This window comes from Apiotrichum porosum, assembly GCF_003942205.1.
Source record: "Apiotrichum porosum strain DSM 27194 chromosome Unknown scaffold_14, whole genome shotgun sequence".
Classification (NCBI taxonomy): Eukaryota; Fungi; Basidiomycota; class Tremellomycetes; order Trichosporonales; family Trichosporonaceae; genus Apiotrichum; species Apiotrichum porosum.
This window is the reverse complement of record NW_021167121.1, coordinates 402789-419648: the sequence shown is the minus strand read 5'-3', so window position 1 is coordinate 419648 and position 16860 is coordinate 402789. Positions and strand designations below refer to the sequence as shown.

The 16860-nt window shown below is 58.4% G+C and overlaps 7 protein-coding genes across 7 annotated transcripts; 2 read left to right on the top strand and 5 right to left on the bottom strand.

Moving 5' to 3' along the window:
• Positions 1-118: 118 nt before the first annotated feature.
• Positions 119-1779, bottom strand: BRX1 (Ribosome biogenesis protein brx1; the record flags this gene model as incomplete). The annotated part of the gene is made up of 3 exons (XM_028618648.1): positions 119-517; positions 950-1239; positions 1557-1779. 3 exons carry the CDS (start codon positions 1777-1779, stop codon positions 119-121), a joined length of 912 nt encoding a protein of 303 aa, XP_028473015.1.
• A 509-nt stretch (positions 1780-2288) lies between these two features.
• EHS24_002933 (uncharacterized protein) lies at positions 2289-3214 on the bottom strand (the record flags this gene model as incomplete). The annotated part of the gene is made up of 2 exons (XM_028618647.1): positions 2289-2399; positions 2606-3214. The coding sequence occupies 2 exons, from the start codon at positions 3212-3214 to the stop codon at positions 2289-2291; spliced, it is 720 nt and encodes a 239-aa protein (XP_028473014.1).
• Positions 3215-3637: 423 nt separating this feature from the next.
• EHS24_002932 (uncharacterized protein) lies at positions 3638-5060 on the bottom strand (the record flags this gene model as incomplete). The annotated part of the gene is made up of 3 exons (XM_028618646.1): positions 3638-3963; positions 4007-4384; positions 4457-5060. 3 exons carry the CDS (start codon positions 5058-5060, stop codon positions 3638-3640), a joined length of 1308 nt encoding a protein of 435 aa, XP_028473013.1.
• Positions 5061-5404: 344 nt separating this feature from the next.
• On the top strand, positions 5405-6986 carry ARG1 (argininosuccinate synthetase; the record flags this gene model as incomplete). The annotated part of the gene is made up of 5 exons (XM_028618645.1): positions 5405-5462; positions 5611-5690; positions 5740-5799; positions 5848-5884; positions 5935-6986. 5 exons carry the CDS (start codon positions 5405-5407, stop codon positions 6984-6986), a joined length of 1287 nt encoding a protein of 428 aa, XP_028473012.1.
• Positions 6987-9166: 2180 nt separating this feature from the next.
• Positions 9167-10511, bottom strand: RAC1_1 (Rho GTPase protein rac1; the record flags this gene model as incomplete). Its single annotated transcript, XM_028618644.1, has 8 exons — positions 9167-9225; positions 9284-9499; positions 9550-9574; positions 9623-9716; positions 9814-9824; positions 9885-10019; positions 10236-10267; positions 10484-10511. The coding sequence occupies 8 exons, from the start codon at positions 10509-10511 to the stop codon at positions 9167-9169; spliced, it is 600 nt and encodes a 199-aa protein (XP_028473011.1).
• A 1125-nt stretch (positions 10512-11636) lies between these two features.
• On the top strand, positions 11637-14049 carry EHS24_002929 (uncharacterized protein; the record flags this gene model as incomplete). Its single annotated transcript, XM_028618643.1, has 7 exons — positions 11637-11717; positions 11794-12179; positions 12308-12320; positions 12371-12475; positions 12527-13367; positions 13406-13545; positions 13591-14049. 7 exons carry the CDS (start codon positions 11637-11639, stop codon positions 14047-14049), a joined length of 2025 nt encoding a protein of 674 aa, XP_028473010.1.
• An 813-nt stretch (positions 14050-14862) lies between these two features.
• EHS24_002928 (uncharacterized protein) lies at positions 14863-16838 on the bottom strand (the record flags this gene model as incomplete). The annotated part of the gene is made up of 8 exons (XM_028618642.1): positions 14863-14892; positions 14940-15370; positions 15408-15566; positions 15615-16112; positions 16196-16311; positions 16354-16421; positions 16526-16635; positions 16730-16838. The coding sequence occupies 8 exons, from the start codon at positions 16836-16838 to the stop codon at positions 14863-14865; spliced, it is 1521 nt and encodes a 506-aa protein (XP_028473009.1).
• Between the last annotated feature and the right edge of the window lie 22 nt (positions 16839-16860).

The window sequence follows — 16860 nt, the reverse complement described above, 5'->3', positions numbered from 1 at the left end:
ACCACCAACCGCCTACTCATGTCGGTACTCACTGGATCACTGGATCACTGGCCAACTGGCTCAACCTGCACACCTCGTACACACTGCATATGCACACCTATACCTAAAAGCCGAATCTCTAAGCAAACACCTTGTCCCTCGCCAGCTCGTCCTCGGGCACGTCCTCGCGCATACGCTTGGCCCTCTCCTCACGCTCGACCTCAATCTCCTTGCGCTGGCGGTACTTGTCACCGGCCTCGCGCTTGACGCTCGCACGGGTAGCAGCAGGAGTGACAAACTCCTGGTTGGCAAACACGGTGGGGCCACCAAACGAACCCTCAAAGATACGGATGGGGGTGAGGACGAAACGGGGACCAATCTCGACCAGCGAGGTCTGAGGAGCGCCCTGAGGTTGGAGAGGGTCCTTGTCGATGATCTGGTAGTTGCGGAACCAGATACGGCCGTCGAGGATGGAGAAGACGAGGATGTGGTCGATGAAGGGCTTGAGTCGGCGCGAAGTGCGGGGGACCGAGAAGATCTGGAGGGGTCAGTTGGACGATCACCGCACAACTGGGGAGAACAAAGGCAGAGACTGGAGCCCAGGTGTGTGTGTGTGTGTGTGTGTGTGTGTGCGTGTGTGTGTGTGTGTGTGTGTGTGTGTGTGCGTGTGTGTGTGTGTGTGTGTGTGTGTGTGTGTGTGTGCGCGCGCGAGAGGGAGCAATGCAGTCCAGCAACTGCAGTTCTCAGGCTGGGCACAGACAGTGGCGGCGGGGCCCAGATGGAGACGTAGTCCACATGGGGTCCCGCGAGCTGGCGTCCATACAGTTCAGCTTGCAGTGGCCGTCGCCACAGCTGCAAATCCGACAATCCAGAGCAGCTGCGACATGTCGCCCACGCCGGGCTCCTCTCGTTCACCGCACGCCTGCCACTTGACTCCTCCCCACGGCTTCTCCTTTCCGTCACAACTCACATGCGAGAACATCTCCTTCAAGAGCTTGTACTCCTCGTTCTGCTCCCACTCGCCGTCAAACACGCAGATACCACGCGAGCCCTTGAGGCAGTTTCCGGTCATCTTGAGCTCGTCCATGGTGTGAATGTTCTGCACGTGGCACTTGACCGAGGGGCCGTTGGGAGTGCGCGAAGCCCACATGTACAGATCCTCGTGCCTGCGCGCCTCAAAGTAGAGGGCGTTCGAACACGAGTGCAGGTCGGCGAGCTCGTTGAGGAGGTGGAGGGAGGACTTGGAGTCGAGCTTGGAGTCTGTTGGAGTGGGAATGGGAAGGTTACGCGAGTTGAGGGCCACGTGAACGATAAACAACCAGGGAGGGCAGAATGGTGACGGCGGGGAGCGACCAGATAGTAGTGCCAGCAATGAGGACAGATGCGGGGTCATAGTCGAGTTGATATTCGAGTAAAAGGCCACAGCCGAGTTGTCCACGCGCGAAGATGACCAACGCCGAAGGAATCGTGACGAATAGTGACGTTTACGACATGCCAGAAGTCAAGGTAGAGAGGAGAAGCAAGCATCAGCAACGGGGTTCTCCAACAGACAGACAGCCCTAGGCGGTTAGACGTACCCTTCTTAACATGAGGCAGCAGGCTCTCAAGGTCGAGCATCAAGTGACGCATACGGCCAGTAATACCACGGCTGGAAAGCATGAGGACCTTGTCCTTGCGCTTCTTCTCGACGGCAGACGAAGAAGGGCCAGCCTCGTCCTCGGCGGCACGCTTCTTGCCCTTGTTGCCCTTGATGGCACGGTCGGCCTGGATCTTCTCGGACGCCTTGAGGAGAGACGCCATGGTGGATAGTTGGTAGAGATGGGTGTTTTGGTTGTTGTGAAGGGTTTCAAACCGTAGAGGTGGACCACCGTTCGAAAGATTTTGGATTTCTGGGTGGAGGGCTGGCGCTGGCTGGGAGACGGGTGGCGCGGAATCTAATTTTCGCTGGTTCAGCGGTGTTCCCCACGGGGTAGTCATGACACGGCCACCAAATGAACACCCTCAAGCTTCTGGCCTCTGGTCCATGCATGCTGCGGCGACATCTGCTGAGCTGCTGTCCGCTTGTTGACATTTGTGACGTAAGGTAGCACGTTGCACGTTGTCTGTCATCCCAGGTAGCTGGCCCCACTCTATGTACCTGTACTCTGGCTTGAGCTGGATTCAAAATGAGTCCGCACTGGTTGTGCCACCCGAAGTACCCGCCAGTCTTACGTCCAACGTTGTTGTTCTCGACCAACCATGCATGCTGCAGGTGACGACCAAGGATATGTATCTACTAGATCTTATTGTCTTGAGACTTGTGGATCTCATCATGCTTCGTTGGCCAGGGGTTTGCCATCCTCATTGTCCCCACCGCCACCATTCTCCTTGCGCCTGCCCTCTTCGTCCTCGTCCCCGGCAGCCTCCGCCCCCCCAAGTTGCTTGGTGAGAAGGCTGGTCCGCGGCCTCACAGGTGACAAGCGATGGGCACCATATGTGTTCGCACTTGTCCCGGCACCCTGTGCCGTGCTTGAGTGCTTGAGGCCGGCTTGGGAGAAGGAGAAGGAGGGGCGTGCGAAGTGGCAGAAACACTGCGCCACGCGACCCGCCGCTGCCCCCCATTCTCAACACCCGCATAGCTCCCAACAGGGGTGTTGTGCGGTGCTGGGGGAACGTGTGAGGTGGTAGACGCAATAGAAGCCGGGCTGGGGTTACGGGTGTTGGAACTGGGGCTTGGCGAAGCTGCAAGATACGGCGTCTTGAGGGAACGAGTCGTGTCGCTCGCGTAAGACGATGGTCGCGTGTGGGCTTGGGACGAGGACACGGGGTATGACTCGTCACTGTCCGCGTGGATGAGGAGACGGGGGATTTCACGCCGGTCGTACAGTGGGTGAAGCGCAGGCATGGTGAGGGCGAGTGGTGGGCCTGTGAGGAGTTCGACTGCGTCGCGCTGGGAAAAGGAGTGCGGAGTTGAGCTTGGAGTTGGGGTTCGAGCCCGGGCCCGGACGGGAACTGGCACAGGTGTGGAACTTGAGGCGGCGGTGATGGAGAGGGATGGAAGTGGGATGGAGGAGAGGGAATGGTCGTAGGAGGTAACCTTGGGCGACGGCGAGTGAGAGGCAGTAAACTTGTGTGACGAGACGTGGTTGGCGTCGGACAGTTGGGTGTTCACGGCACACGGGGTCGTTGGCTCACTTGACGAGTCGATGAATGAGAGGTGAGCAAACGATTGGGGCATGTTGAGTCGCTTGGACATGGTTGCGTGCTTCGGACAAAGACACTTGATGGCGGTGATGGATGATGGGGGTTCTGCGACTGGGGATTGAAGCTGAAACGAGGAGTCGAGACGCTTGTTTTGTTCGTCGCGTTGCCTGATGGTGGACTTGAGAGGCAGGATGCTGAGATAAGGAAGAATCGAAGAGGTTGGTGCTGGAGGAGTCGCATAAATAGGTCTCATTGTCGTTGCGCCCTGCGCTTGCTGACTCGCACTGTCGGTGGGAAGGCTGGGACACACGTCTAGTTATGTGGCGGTTTGGAGAGCAGTAATGTGGCATCCAAAGGCATCAACTGTTACAATGCTGTCAGAGCAATCATTTTACCCTATCGTCAGTCGTCGTATGCGATCAGTCTGAATGCCAAATGTGAACATGCATGCAAACCTTGCCGAATCCTACACCTCTTACACACCCTCCACAAGACTGCCATAGTACGCCGTGACAGCCTTGAGCTTGTCGCCAACCCATTCCTCCTCCATCTCCACCCACTCATGTTGCCTCTCGCTCCCGTCGAGCGTATCGTGGACACCGTTGCCATCGCCCAAGGAAGTCGCCAGAGCAGATACTTCCTCAATGTCGACGTTGCGCGGCAGAAAGTAGGCAATATTGGGCGAGACGACGTGTGTGAGCTTAAACAGCTCGTCGCCTGGGATGGGAAGGATGGCGCTCAGTGGGTATGAAGGGTGCTCGCCAGAGTGGCTCGCGCCCATGGACAGATACTCTGGCCCGCCTGATTGTCAGTTAGACGTATCCAGAACCCCAACGGGACTCACCCCATGGCGGACTGAGGAAGACGACATCAATCTCTTCTCTCTCTCCTTTTCCTCGCTGCGCATACTCCCGAGCCCACTGAACGTAGTCGCACAGGATAAACTCGATACGGTCCGCCACACCATAATGCAGCGCGTTATGCCTGGCGAGTTGGAGCCTGACGGGGTCGACGTCCATGGCAATCACGCGTTCGCAGGTACGTGCAAATGCGATTGCGTTGCCACCGACGCCGCAGAATGCGTCCAGCACAACGTCGGATCGACAACGTTCGGCAATGTGGTCCGCGATACTGGCTGGAGTGACGCTGAACCATCCCGTGTCGTCCATGAGGAGTGGGAGGCGAGAGTACGCTGGGAAGAGGGCATGGCGCTGGAAGAAGTCTGTGCGCTGGTCAGCAAGATGTACAGGCGTAACCAGGCGTGTTGATCCCCAGCACACTACGTTGAACTCACATTTCTTCAGATGCTTTGGCACCTCGGACGCATCGGTATAGCGCGGTACGAGTCCTGTGCAATCCCACGGATGGCCCTCGTAGAGGTTCTCGGCCTCCTCCGACGCAGGTTCCTTTGCCTTGCCCTTGCCCTTCTGGCGCTTGGCCGAGGGGCGTCCTCCTTCCCACTCGCTTGATCGCTTGACAGCGCGGACGATAGAGGATGACCCCAGTGCAGACCTTGAAGGCGCAGAGTTGGAGCTCGACGCAGCCGCGCTGGACGTGACAGTTGGAGTAGTGGAGCTCGAGGGCACTGGCGCGAGCTCTACAGCGGTCTTGGACACTGGTGCGGCCTCTACATCACTCGACTTGGTCATGTCCATATCGCTGCTTTCTTCTGTTGGCCGAGTTACTTGATCGCTTGGCCCGGGGTCGTCGCCAGCATCATCGGGGCGCGGTGGTTGAGTTGGGAGGAGGTCGGCTGGGTTGGGCTCACGCGAGGCTTGTTGCCGGACGACCTCGGGCTCTGGCGGACTGTCGACTCGTGCTGGCTGGGAGCGCAGTTGTCTCTTGATCTCCACGGGCAGGGCCGTGAAGAAAGAGCGCGACTTGGGCCGCTTGGGCATGGCTCTCGATTGGGGGTAGATGGGACGGAAAGATTATGACGAAAGGGAACTGCAACAACATTGAAGTGAGACGTGTCACGTGACCACCGGGTTTGGAGTTCCGGTGGCCAAGCGCTTTGAGCCTGAAATTTAGGTTCCGTTGTGCACGCCGTCGTTTGGCGGGCAGCCGCGCGAGACGGTCCGATCGGTTTGAGTGGTCTGAGTGGGCGTCTGGGTTTTTCGAGTCAGGTGAGAGGGCCGTGAAGGGGTGAAGGAGCGGACGGACGCTGGGCCTTATCATTCAGTCAGGAATTCTCTTTCCTCTTCTTTCCATCAACTACACATCCCAAAACACATACACTATCATGTCTCCCTCGACTGAGAAGAAGGGCAAGGTCCTCCTCGCCTACTCTGGTGGTCTCGGTACGTAGCCCCCCCCTTCGACGTCACCACTTGCCCCCCGCCTTTGCGCCCCACAAAGATCCACAAAGATTTCGGGACGGAACAGCGAAAGCTCCTGGCGCGCGCTCATTCTGCCGTCTGAAAAGGTCACTGACGCTTCTCTTTATAGACACCTCGTGCATCCTCGCCTGGCTCATTGACGAGGGCTACGAGGTCGCTGCCTTCATGGCCGATGTCGGCCAGGAGGAGGTACGTCTTTACTTGGCTGGGTGTTGTTTGCAGTGGCTGACAGAATCAGGACTTTGAGGCCGCCCGCACCAAGGCTCTCAACTGCGGTGCTTCGAGCTTCAACCTTGTTGTGAGTAGTTGGACCCGACTATCAAGTGTCTGAAACTGACCCTCGCAGGACCTCAAGCGCGAGTTCGTCGAGGAGCTTGTCTACCGTGAGTTGCATTTCCACGACTGGGTGAACAACAACTGACATCTTCCCCAGCCGCCGTTCAGTGCAACGCTATCTACGAGGGTGTCTACCTCCTCGGCACTTCGCTTGCCCGCCCCGTCATCGCCCGCGGCATGATGGAGGTTGCCCACAAGGAGGGCTGTGACTTTGTCTCGCACGGCTGCACCGGCAAGGGTAACGACCAGGTCCGCTTCGAGCTTGCCTTCTACGGCCTCGACCCCAACATCAAGGTCATTGCTCCTTGGCGCGACCCCGTCTTCTACAACCGCTTCGCTGGTCGCTCGGCTCTCCTCGAGTACGCTGCCTCGAAGAACATCCCTGTCACCCAGACTCAGGCCAAGCCCTGGTCGACCGACGAGAACCTCTTCCACATCTCGTACGAGGCCGGCATCCTTGAGGACCCCAACCAGACTCCCCCCGATGACATGTGGAAGCTCACCACCTCGCCCCAGAAGGCCCCCGACGCTCCCGAGCAGGTCCAAATCGAGTTCCTCAAGGGTCTCCCCGTCAAGGTCACCTACCCCGCCACCGGCAAGGTCGTCACCGACTCGGTTGAGATCTTCCTCTCGCTCAACGCCCTTGCCCGCAAGCACGGTGTTGGCCGTGTCGACATTGTCGAGAACCGCTTCATCGGTGTCAAGTCGCGTGGCTGCTACGAGTCGCCCGCCGGCACCATCCTCCGTGTCGCCCACATGGACCTCGAGGGCATGACCCTTGACCGCAACGTCCGTGCTCTCCGTGACCAGTTCATCACCATCGAGGTCGCCAAGATCCTCTACAACGGTTTCTGGTTCTCCCCTGAGCGCGAGTTCCTCACCGCCGCCATCCCCGCCTCGCAGAAGACCGTCAACGGTCTCGTCCGTCTTGCCATCTACAAGGGCAACGTCGTCGTCGAGGGCCGTGACGCCGACGAGGGTCTCTACGACGCCAAGTTCTCGTCCATGGACGAGCTTGGTGGCTTCGAGCCCACCGCCACCTCGGGCTTCATCGAGATTGAGTCCATCCGCATCAAGGCCTGGGGCCGCGCCAACGCCAAGCGTGGCCAGGCTGGTGTTTCCCCCCAGGACGTCTACCACCGTGTTTAAGCGCGCGTTCGGTTGCGTCAGTAGTTGAACGATGGGAGACAAGCATCTTTCAATGTGACATGCATAATGTAGTAGCAGTAAACTGGAGGAGCGTGCATAATGGCTGGGCTTCATTTCCTCGACTTGTCTCCGTTGGGCGCGCCAACTAACGCAACTGCGAGTGCCCAGTTTCCGATTGGGCGTTGTCCCAACCAGCTGGCAGCAAACCCATGCCGCTACCTGTCGTTTCTGCTACGACTAGTGGCCCGTCTTGGACCCCACAGAGCAGAGCATGTTGCACACATATAGTCAAAGAGGCCGTGGCCTCCAGAGCCACGTCCCAGCTCAGCGTCCATGTGTTCTTCCCTCACAGCTAACTCAAGCTCCACCGTCGTGACCGCAAGGATACGGTTGTTGAGGACATTGGCTGCGGGGACTACAACCTGGAGGGTGTGGTGAATTTACGGCGTGGGCTCGTTGACCTTTACGCATGCCAACAGGACACTCGAGGTTGAGATAGATTGTCAAGTGTGTGAGTGCTGAGCTGCATCTTTGTTAGAGTTTGGAGCCAAGTTGTGCCACGTCCAAGTAGCACGATGCGTCGCGGGTTCCTTGTCTGCATACGATCCCTCCCACCTTTTATATCCACTGCAACGCATTAGCACGCTAGCCCACCAGCTGCCACACGACACATCGACCTCCAATCAATGTGCTCCCCTGAACGCCGGGTCAAGGCATCCAACCATACCCAGCAGCCCACAGGCCACAGGGACAGCAGACCCTCTTGACTCTCCGCCAAACGGCAAAATGGCGCCACAACCCACCAACCAGACTCCCAAACTGGCAAGTCAAAAGCTCTTGGCTCTTTGTGGCATTATCGTGTCCCCATCGTGCTTGACACCCACGCGTCGGCTATGACCTATTACGTGTGACACACGCACCTGTGTAACCGTACAACGGTGCAACCGTGCACTCTCGCCCACGCTGCCCATAACGTGTCCAAGGGGTGCTGGCCGTTGGCCGTTGGTCTGCGCTCGACCGAGACGTCACATATCCAGGAAGGGCAAGGTAAGGGCTTCTCAAACCGACCGTAGCGCGATACTCACATGCCGGCCACGCCAGCACATGCGCCATACCAGCCATGGCAGCCAGCCACTGGCCACTGGCAGATGGCCCGAGAAGACGCCGGGGAGGCGCCAGGAGGCGGGCAATGCATCCTGGCCTTCTGCGTCCTGCGTTTTGAGTCCTGCAGTGTCCTGTCTCTTGCAACGCAACGCCAGCGGCCAGCGTGAGGGCGGCGATCCGGCGACGAGGAGAATAAAAATGGGCCGGTGCACGACGCCCTCGCCCTCCCTCTATAACCCCCCTCTCCACCCGTCTATACCCGTCGTCTCATACAGTATGCCCCTCGCGAAGCGGGTGGGGAGTGGGACATGGGACAGCTGACAGCGGCATGGACAACAACTGGCTGCGCCGGGTGCGAAGACGAGTGGAGGGCTTGGGGCGGGGCGGAGGCGGGGCTCTCGTTTGGGTAAAGGGAGTGCCAGTTCCGAAGACCTTCCGTTGCCACAGCCTGGGACGTCGATAACCTTGGGAGTGAATTGAAGTGCAGATGAGCGAGATATACCTGCTCTTTATGCACATGGCCCGGCTGTACAAGTGCCGTGTTGCAAGGGCGATGACAAACTACACATGCGGCAGGACTCGTCGACAGCGAGATCGGTTGGAAGTGAAGAGAGATAACAGGCGTCGCGCCCTTGAATGTCAGTGACGAAGCTCTCCTAACAGACTGTGTGCGCCGTAACCGCCTCAATGCCTCAAGCACGACTCCATCGCGCTCGCGTGACCAATTCTATAGACAAGGAAGCGGGTCGGATGCAAGGCTAGGCTCATGGTGGTACAGAAAGGAGAACAATATCAAGAGCGCTTCGTGGGGTGTGAGAGACGCGAGAGCGACAGCGAGAGAGGGAGAGAGAGGGAGAAGAGAGAGAGAGCGTGCGGCGAGTGTGTATGGGGGGAGGGAAGAGAGGAGTTGAGAAGGGACAAATCCCAAACGACAGTTTTGTGCAGGTGGTGCGAGACATGTATGGTGCGCATGCGCGGCCGCAGGCAAGAGTCGTGGGTCGCGTATTAGGTGGGAGCAAGAGGCGTGGTGAGCGTGCTTTGGTTGTTAATGAGGTCGTAATCGTGCGTGTGGACGTTCACATGAGGACGCAGCCACTTGACTTCTTGGCCTTTCCGTTGCGGCGACCGGGGTTGACTGAGGGCGTTAGGAGGAAACTTTGGTTCTGCCTGAACACCACACCACTGGCACTCACGGACGGTGCGGATTGCCTCGTCAAACACATTCTTCAGGCCGACCTGAGTGAGCGCTGAGCACTCAAGGTATCGGGCCGCCTTGATGTCGTTGGCCATTGCCGTACCCTGCGAGTACTGAATGGGCGCCTGTCGCCTCTCGCGAAGCCTCTCAGCCTGCATGGGGTCCTCCCGCAGGTCAAGCTTGGTGCCAACGAGAATGATGGGCGTTCCGGGGGCTACAAGTCAGTTTCCTTCCGTGTCCCCAGAAGTGCCTCGGGTTGCTCACAGTGATGTTGGATCTCGGGCCACCACTGGGAGGACTTGTCAGTTACAGCCCACACAAATTAGCAACTACGCACCTTGGTCCTGATGTTCTCGAACGATGCAGGGGAGACGACCGAAAAGCATAGCAGGAAGACGTCGGTCTGGGGGTACGAGAGGGGACGGAGACGGCTGCAGGGGGATCAGTACCATGTTTGGTGGCGTGTGCGTGTGCGAAGCACGAGCACGAGCGCGGATCGCGCCAACCGCGCCGAGGGATAGTACTGACTCGTAGTCTTCCTGCGGGGGGTGTCAGCGAACGTTGCCCAGCTGCTTCTCGAGGTTGTCACGGTAACTCACCTGTCCGGCTGTGTCCCACAGACCAAGGCTAACGGTCATGCCATCGACAATGACCTGGGACGAGTAGTTGTCAAACACGGTTGGCACGTATTCTCCGGGGAACGCGTTGGTTGTGTACGAGATAAGCAAGCATGTCTGTGCGGGGTCAGCAGAAGCACTAGCGCCATAGAGACAAGGAGGCGGGCAAGACACAGGTGGGGGGGCTAAGCGGCGGGGCACTCGGACAGTAGAACACCGACACTGCGTGCGCCGCCGCTTCGCACTGTCCTTCTTGTTGCACTGGCTGGCCTTTCCCGCTCCGGGAATCATTGTGCCGCCATCGCGCGTCTCGGTGGGCGGAGAGTTACACACCTTGCCGACAGCACCGTCTCCCACAACGACACCTGTGAGCAAGCGTCAGCAAAATGAAATCTATCTGGACAGTGCTGGGGCTAAGGGCGGTGCGGGGGACGTAGACAGAGTCTCATCACACCCTCGTCGCCCAGTCCATGGCTGGGCGGTGTCGCGGCGCGCGTGCAGGGAGGGCAAGGCGACCCGAGCGATGGGGACACGATCGCCCGCCACGCGCCGTGCTGCCGCCTGTGGAACGGGATGCGTACATTTGATGCTACGCGTAGCGGCAGCCATGATGGAGAATTGAATCTGTCGGTGTCACGGCTGGGAGGAGGTCGCAAGCGGCGACGGCGCGGCGGGCTAAGTGCGGGTGGATGGGTGGGTGGGGGTGGGTCACTGCGTCGGTGTCGGGCAGTTGGTGCGAGGTGACCGAAGTGTGGAGTAGAGTGGTGTTGGGGGATTGGGGGGGAGGAAGCCGTGGAGGATGACGGCTGGAGGGCGAGAGGGCGAGGGGACGATGGCGAGGAGGGAGAGAGAGATGTGGATGAGATGGAGAGAGACGGACCCACTGCACGCGCTGGCGGTGCGCAGCGGCGTCGCGGCGCGCGTGGAATCACCGGGGAGAGAGAGAGAGGGCGGGTGCCAGGATTGGACGGAAGCAAAATAAGCCCAGCCAGGCAACCCGCGCGCGCCTGGGCGAAAACACACTACGCACCGGAAAGACGCTGGTACGCGCGGCTCTGTGCGTTTGTGTCCATCCAGAAGCTGAAGGAAGTAGCAACAGGTCGTTCCGCTTCTCTTTCTCTCTCTCTCTCTTCACCAGCGTCTTCGCCACAGCTACCTACTATCCCCTGGTCCTCTACGCGCCTGCAGCGGGTGAGAGTGCGCGTCGTTCAAAATTGGAACGCAGCCAACCAAAGCCAGCAGACATGTATGTGGCCTAGCGACACAGAACCCCTTCAGAACTGTGCACCCTAGTCAATCCCTTCTCTCTCTCTCTCTCTGGCTCTTCCCACTCGTTCTAGTCCCCTTCTTCCTCCTTGTCTCTTCTGCCACACCGCGTCCCCTCATCCCATCCACCCGTTACCATTCTGCAAAGCTCGTGCTCTAGATTACGGAAATTGATGCTCTCGTCCGAGCGGCGTTCACTGGCTCGTCATCATTCGGCTATCACCGCGGCAGATTGACTGCAAGCTGTCAACAACCTGTGACACGGACTGGGGATTCATTTATTCGTCCTTGACCGTCTTTCACCTTCGACTATTACCTTTCCATGCCAGTCGAGAGCCCTGCAGTGCTCGGGAAGCGCTCCAGATCGGGATGCGTAACGTGCCGAGGCAGGCGGGTACGTCTTTGGTGTCCCGCGACGGTCTACTTCCAACGCTCTTCCTCCTGCTAATGTCCGTTAGGTCAAGTGCGATGAGCGCCGGCCCGTATGCGAGCACTGTACGAGGCTACATCTGGCTTGCGGGTGGGACGAGGTGCGGCCACAGCAGAAGCGTAAGCGAAAGTCGTGCGAAGCGTGTCGCGCAAGGAAGGTAAGAGACTCCCTTGCAATGCTAAGCTGATTCGACAGTCCCGCTGCATTGTTCCAACTGGGGACAAGTCCTGCGAGCGATGTGAAGCTACTGGGATCGAGTGTATCTGGACCTCCCCGCCACCATCACCGTCATCACTGTCTTGGCCCGACACTTCGACACTCGGAGACCACCAGAACACGAATAGCGGCCGCCGGCCTGCTAGTACGAGCCTGATTGACCATGACGATGGCCCTCCACTGTATCCACTGTCCGACCAAGGGGGGATACCATCGGTGGCCACATCAGTGCCCACTCCCGTCTCCGCTACCCCAGGGCAACAAATGCCGTCGGCCGCAACATCATCTTGGGAGGGGGGCGGTCTTCCCGACCACCCACGCTTTACTCATTTACTCGACAAATATTTCGAGACGGTCCATTGTAAGTACGTGCACAGAGCTATCCCTGCTGACAGCCTAGATTACGGGTTCCTAACTTTCATACACCGGCAACACTTTACTATCCTGCTGCGGCGCGGCAGAGTTATACGTGAGCTGCCGCTGCTTATGGCAGCCTGCACTGCACGGTAAGCCGAAGAATCTGTCAATCTTAGCTGACCACAGACTTGGAACCCAGCCACCCATCGCAGGTGACATTGAGCTCGGCGATGCATGGGCTGATAGCGCCCTCCAAACTCTACTGCCGAACATTTATCGCAACTTTGGGGCTGAGAACATTATGGTACGCAGAGGCCAAGGCTCCCAAACATACAGTCGCTGACACTCACCCCAGGCAGTAGTGCTCGCACACGTCTATGAGACTAGTCGAGGTAACTACTCCAGCGGCTGGCTTCTTGCTGGAAACGCAGCAAGAATGATGCAGCTTCTTCACCTCCACACATTCGACGAAACGTACCGCAACCAATTGCCACGGAATGTATCGCCTCTTCTTCAGCCCGAGGCCCTGCGACGTCTGGCCTGGTCTACTTTCTACATCGACGCGACGCTCGGGAACGGTCCGTTTGCTATCAGATGCTTGACAGAGGACCTCCTCACGATCCAGCTTCCTTCCAGGGAAGTATTCTTTCTAGGCGATGAGCAGGTGACTACCGAGCGACTACACGAGGGTGACGATGGTGGCAACGGGAAAGGTCTCCTCCCGGGCACCGGTGTACCGGGCGGCGGAGCGGTGGGACTGTCGGGATGGTTGCTCCGCACTGCTGCTGTGAGGCGGAGGGTCATCGACTTGACGAACGAATTCAAGGACACTACCAAGAGTATTGGCCAACTCGAAACCGAAGTGGCGGCCATGACAGCCGATCTCGACGGTGTCATTCGAGGCCTCCCCAAGCGACTGCAGTACTCGGACGACAACCTCGTCCTAAGCCGTGACTGTCTCCCGGCTTTCATATTGCTTCACGTCGTGCGCCACGATTGCTTCTTGAGCATCGCCCGACTGCACCTTTGCATGGCGACCAAACTGCCGGGAGGACTTGATACGCCAACGTCGGACAAGCATCGTCTGGATCGTATTAACCACGCTGTGCCCCTTTCGCGTATCATTGAAGACGGCCTCCGGCGGGGCATTAGCTTTGATCCACAGATCGGTGTCGTCGCGTACGTGGCACTGGAGAGTGAGTCAACCTGTGCGTTGTCCTTAACTTATCCGCAGTTTTACTATTGGAGCCACCGCGACTAGCGCCCAGAGACCCAACCATTGATCCCAAGTCGCCGGTCTATACTGAGGCAATGGTTCCCTTGCTGACCATTCTTCGTCTCATGGGACATGCAGCGCGAACGAAAAGCCGACTGGTGAGTCCTACTCCTCGAACAATGCCGCTCTTCTGACACCGCCAGCATGTAGAAGCCTGTCATCGCATCGTGTGCGTCGGTCTCCAGGATCTTCTCACTGAGGACGACTGGCTGTCCGTCAGACGCGAGACGGATCTTATCCGACCCAACGACGGGGAGTTTGATTTCGCCCAATTCAGCTGGACAGATATCGAGCGGACCGACAAGTTTGGTCATGCCCATCCATTCCCAGGTTCACTCCTGGACTCGAACATGGGGAAGGCCGCGCCCTCGGCGGCCCCGTCACCTCCGGGGGAACTCGACGCCAGCTTCGCCATCGGCCGTGTTGACCCGGCAGGTCCAGCGCATCAGTCGGAGCAAGATATTGAGACCGCCGGATCGAACCCCGACCCATGGCTGTTCCTCCAGTCCGACGATATCCTCACTTGGATTGCCCAGCAGGAAGCCATGGATACGACCATGTTCATGCCGGGCCACCTATTTGGCGGAAGCACAGGCGGCTGACATCGCGGCTGATGCAACGGTCCTGCTGGGGCCAGACTGTCGGACATAGATGAATCGGTGCTCGTTACGATCTCCGACTACTGGCCAATATGGAGCAAACTGTGTCGTTTAGCCTGCCCACGACCCCACGGCCTCCGATCATGTGCGGTGTGCCAGGATACGGCGGTGCGGGGTCACATGCTTGCAGTGGTGGGCAGTGTGATCGGTAACTGCGCCGCGTAGCATGTCGAACTATTGTGAGTGAGGATTGCGAGCTTTGTCCTGTGCCTACCTCTCTAACATGATAGTCCCTCGTTCCTCGAGGACTCAGCAGCCCTAACATGGCACATGTGGACGCTCTCCGCGCCATCATGTACCTCTATGCCATTGCTGAGGCGGCTTCACTCCCAAATGCCCCATTCCGGGACATGACATACACGCAAGCCTGTCGTTCAGGTTCAGCGAGAGACCTCTGGTGATCGGCCAGTGATCCCAGTGAAATGCGATAATGGCGTTGTTGTGCAGGCTTCACACTTGACGCGAGACATGAGGCTCATGGTGTGTGTGGGTGCGCTCGGAGTGACTCACAATACCGCACATCGATATCGAGTGGATATGACTTACCGCAAGCGATTTGACACCACGGCAGTCAACTAGGACGACACAGTGTCTCGCGAAATGGAACCATGGCTACTTACCTACTGGGAGCTCACCTACTGACACCGACAAGTGACCGCAGTATCGATGCACATGTGTCGTCAATGGTGCCGCTCGTGGCAATTTATGAATAACACAGGAACGCATGAATAGCAGACTCCCTTGTTATTTATGTATTTACTGGGACTGCATCACTGTGACGGCATACTGTACTTGATCCTTGGTCATATTCACACACTTTCGCACCTACGCACAACAAGCACCCAGTCATGCTTCACCGACCCCGCACTCGGCGGTGTGAACTTTGTCTGCCTTGGGCACAGCTGAAATGGCGCCTCTGTACCAGTGCGTGGGTCGAACCACGCAGTGGTGACACTGTGCTCGCCAAAGACGGCTTCAAGGTCAATCTCGAAGGCATAACCTGAGCCCGAGTGGGCGATAAGAAGGTTGCTGTAGTCGGCAGAGACATCGCGCATAACGTCGACGCGGCCGTCAGTGTCCCGCGAGGCCTCTGGTGCCGCCGACGAGAGCAGGACGTCTTGCGCAGGCTGGAGGTTCATGTCCGCCGGGAGAGTTCCGAAGAAGGACGCGAGGATGGCGATGTATCCTGGCCCAGGCACGTTCAGAGCCTCTTTCCAGCTCTCGCTCGCCTCCACACCAAGAACCGGCACAATCTGAGGGGCGACTTCCGTCAGCACTGTCCTGGATTTCACTCGACATACTTTTGGCGTGCTCTACGTCGTACATCTGCCACACGGTGTTGTGGCCATAGACGACACCGCACGCGCCCGAGAGGACGCTCTGCCATGCACCCGAACGAATGTCGTCGCCGTTCCACTTTGCGCCCGACCCAGGGGCAAGGTTGACGTACATGCCCTCGTCTGGTGGGTTAGCTGCAATGCCACAGACGTTTATTGAGATAAACGCACAGTGACCTTCAAGGTCCAGAACCGGTCGCTTCCCAACGGACTGGGCCACCATTTTGCTAATGGGAGCATGGGGGGCGCGTGCGTTCCAGAAATGCATGGGCGGGTCGAATACGAGGTTGGGTGTGTCCGCATGTCCGCTCTGGCAGGCGTCGAGGGTGAGCCACCCGTCGTCGCCGAAAAACGACGACGCGAGGGCGTCTGGCGACCACGGCAGCCACAGCGCCGTGGGGTGGTAGGTGAGCAACGGCGCCCCAGCTTGTCCCCAAAATGGCTTCTCTGCGGTGGCGATAGCTTCTCCCATAGAGCGGAACACATCAAACCACTCAAGCCTGGGCAAATCGAGTGTGGTGGGAATCGGCACGTCGTGCACCTCTCGCCCGTTCGCGCGGAAACGACGCCAGATCTCCCGTGCGTTTGTCCAAATAGGGTTCGAGTCACCGCCTAGCATCTTGGGGAGGAAGGGGTATCGTTCGCCGAGGAAGGCGCCGAATGACGCAGCTGAATCGTTATCAAAGAGCAGCGAATCGAAATTGCCCTGCCAGCCTAACTGTTAGCATGTGATCCATAAAGAGGGCACTCACCTCCGTTGATCCACCGCGACCACGTAGGTACGAGGAACACCAATATGCCCCGCTCAGCTGCCGCTTGGACGACCCAGTCAATGTGCGAAAAGTACTTCTCGTTGGGGGTGCGCGGGCTAAGTGCGCATCAGCAACTTTCCATCTCTGTCGGTGCTCACTCGTCGTTCATCAGTGGCACCTGGCCGTAGCGGTTGGGGTGGAAGTATTTGGAGTGGAATGTGTCAGACTGCGCAGAGTCTGCACCCAAGTTCTGCCCGTCGGGGCCATGCGCTTGGCCCAAACCACTGATAACAGTCAGTCATGTCTTCTACAGCACCAACGCAAACATACTCGAGCTCGGGGGAGCGCGACGGCAAGGACAGCGTTGAAGCCCTGCCGCTTACGAGTGTCGAGGTAGTGGACGACCTCTTCACGGGTAAGCCGGTGAAAGAGCTCCCAGGCTGCGGGAGTCAGTACGTTTACAGTGATTTGAGATTCCAATCCGCAAAGGAAGGCATAATGCAAGCAGCAAGGACGGGCTGGAAGAGGACATACCAGTGTCACTGAACAGGAAGAAAGGCTCCCCAGTGGCTGCGCGCTCCAGAGTGGATTTAGTAGAGCTGGGGCGCACTGCCAGCTTCTGGAGGAGGTCGTGGTCGAGCATGGTGTTCTGTGGATTGTGAAAG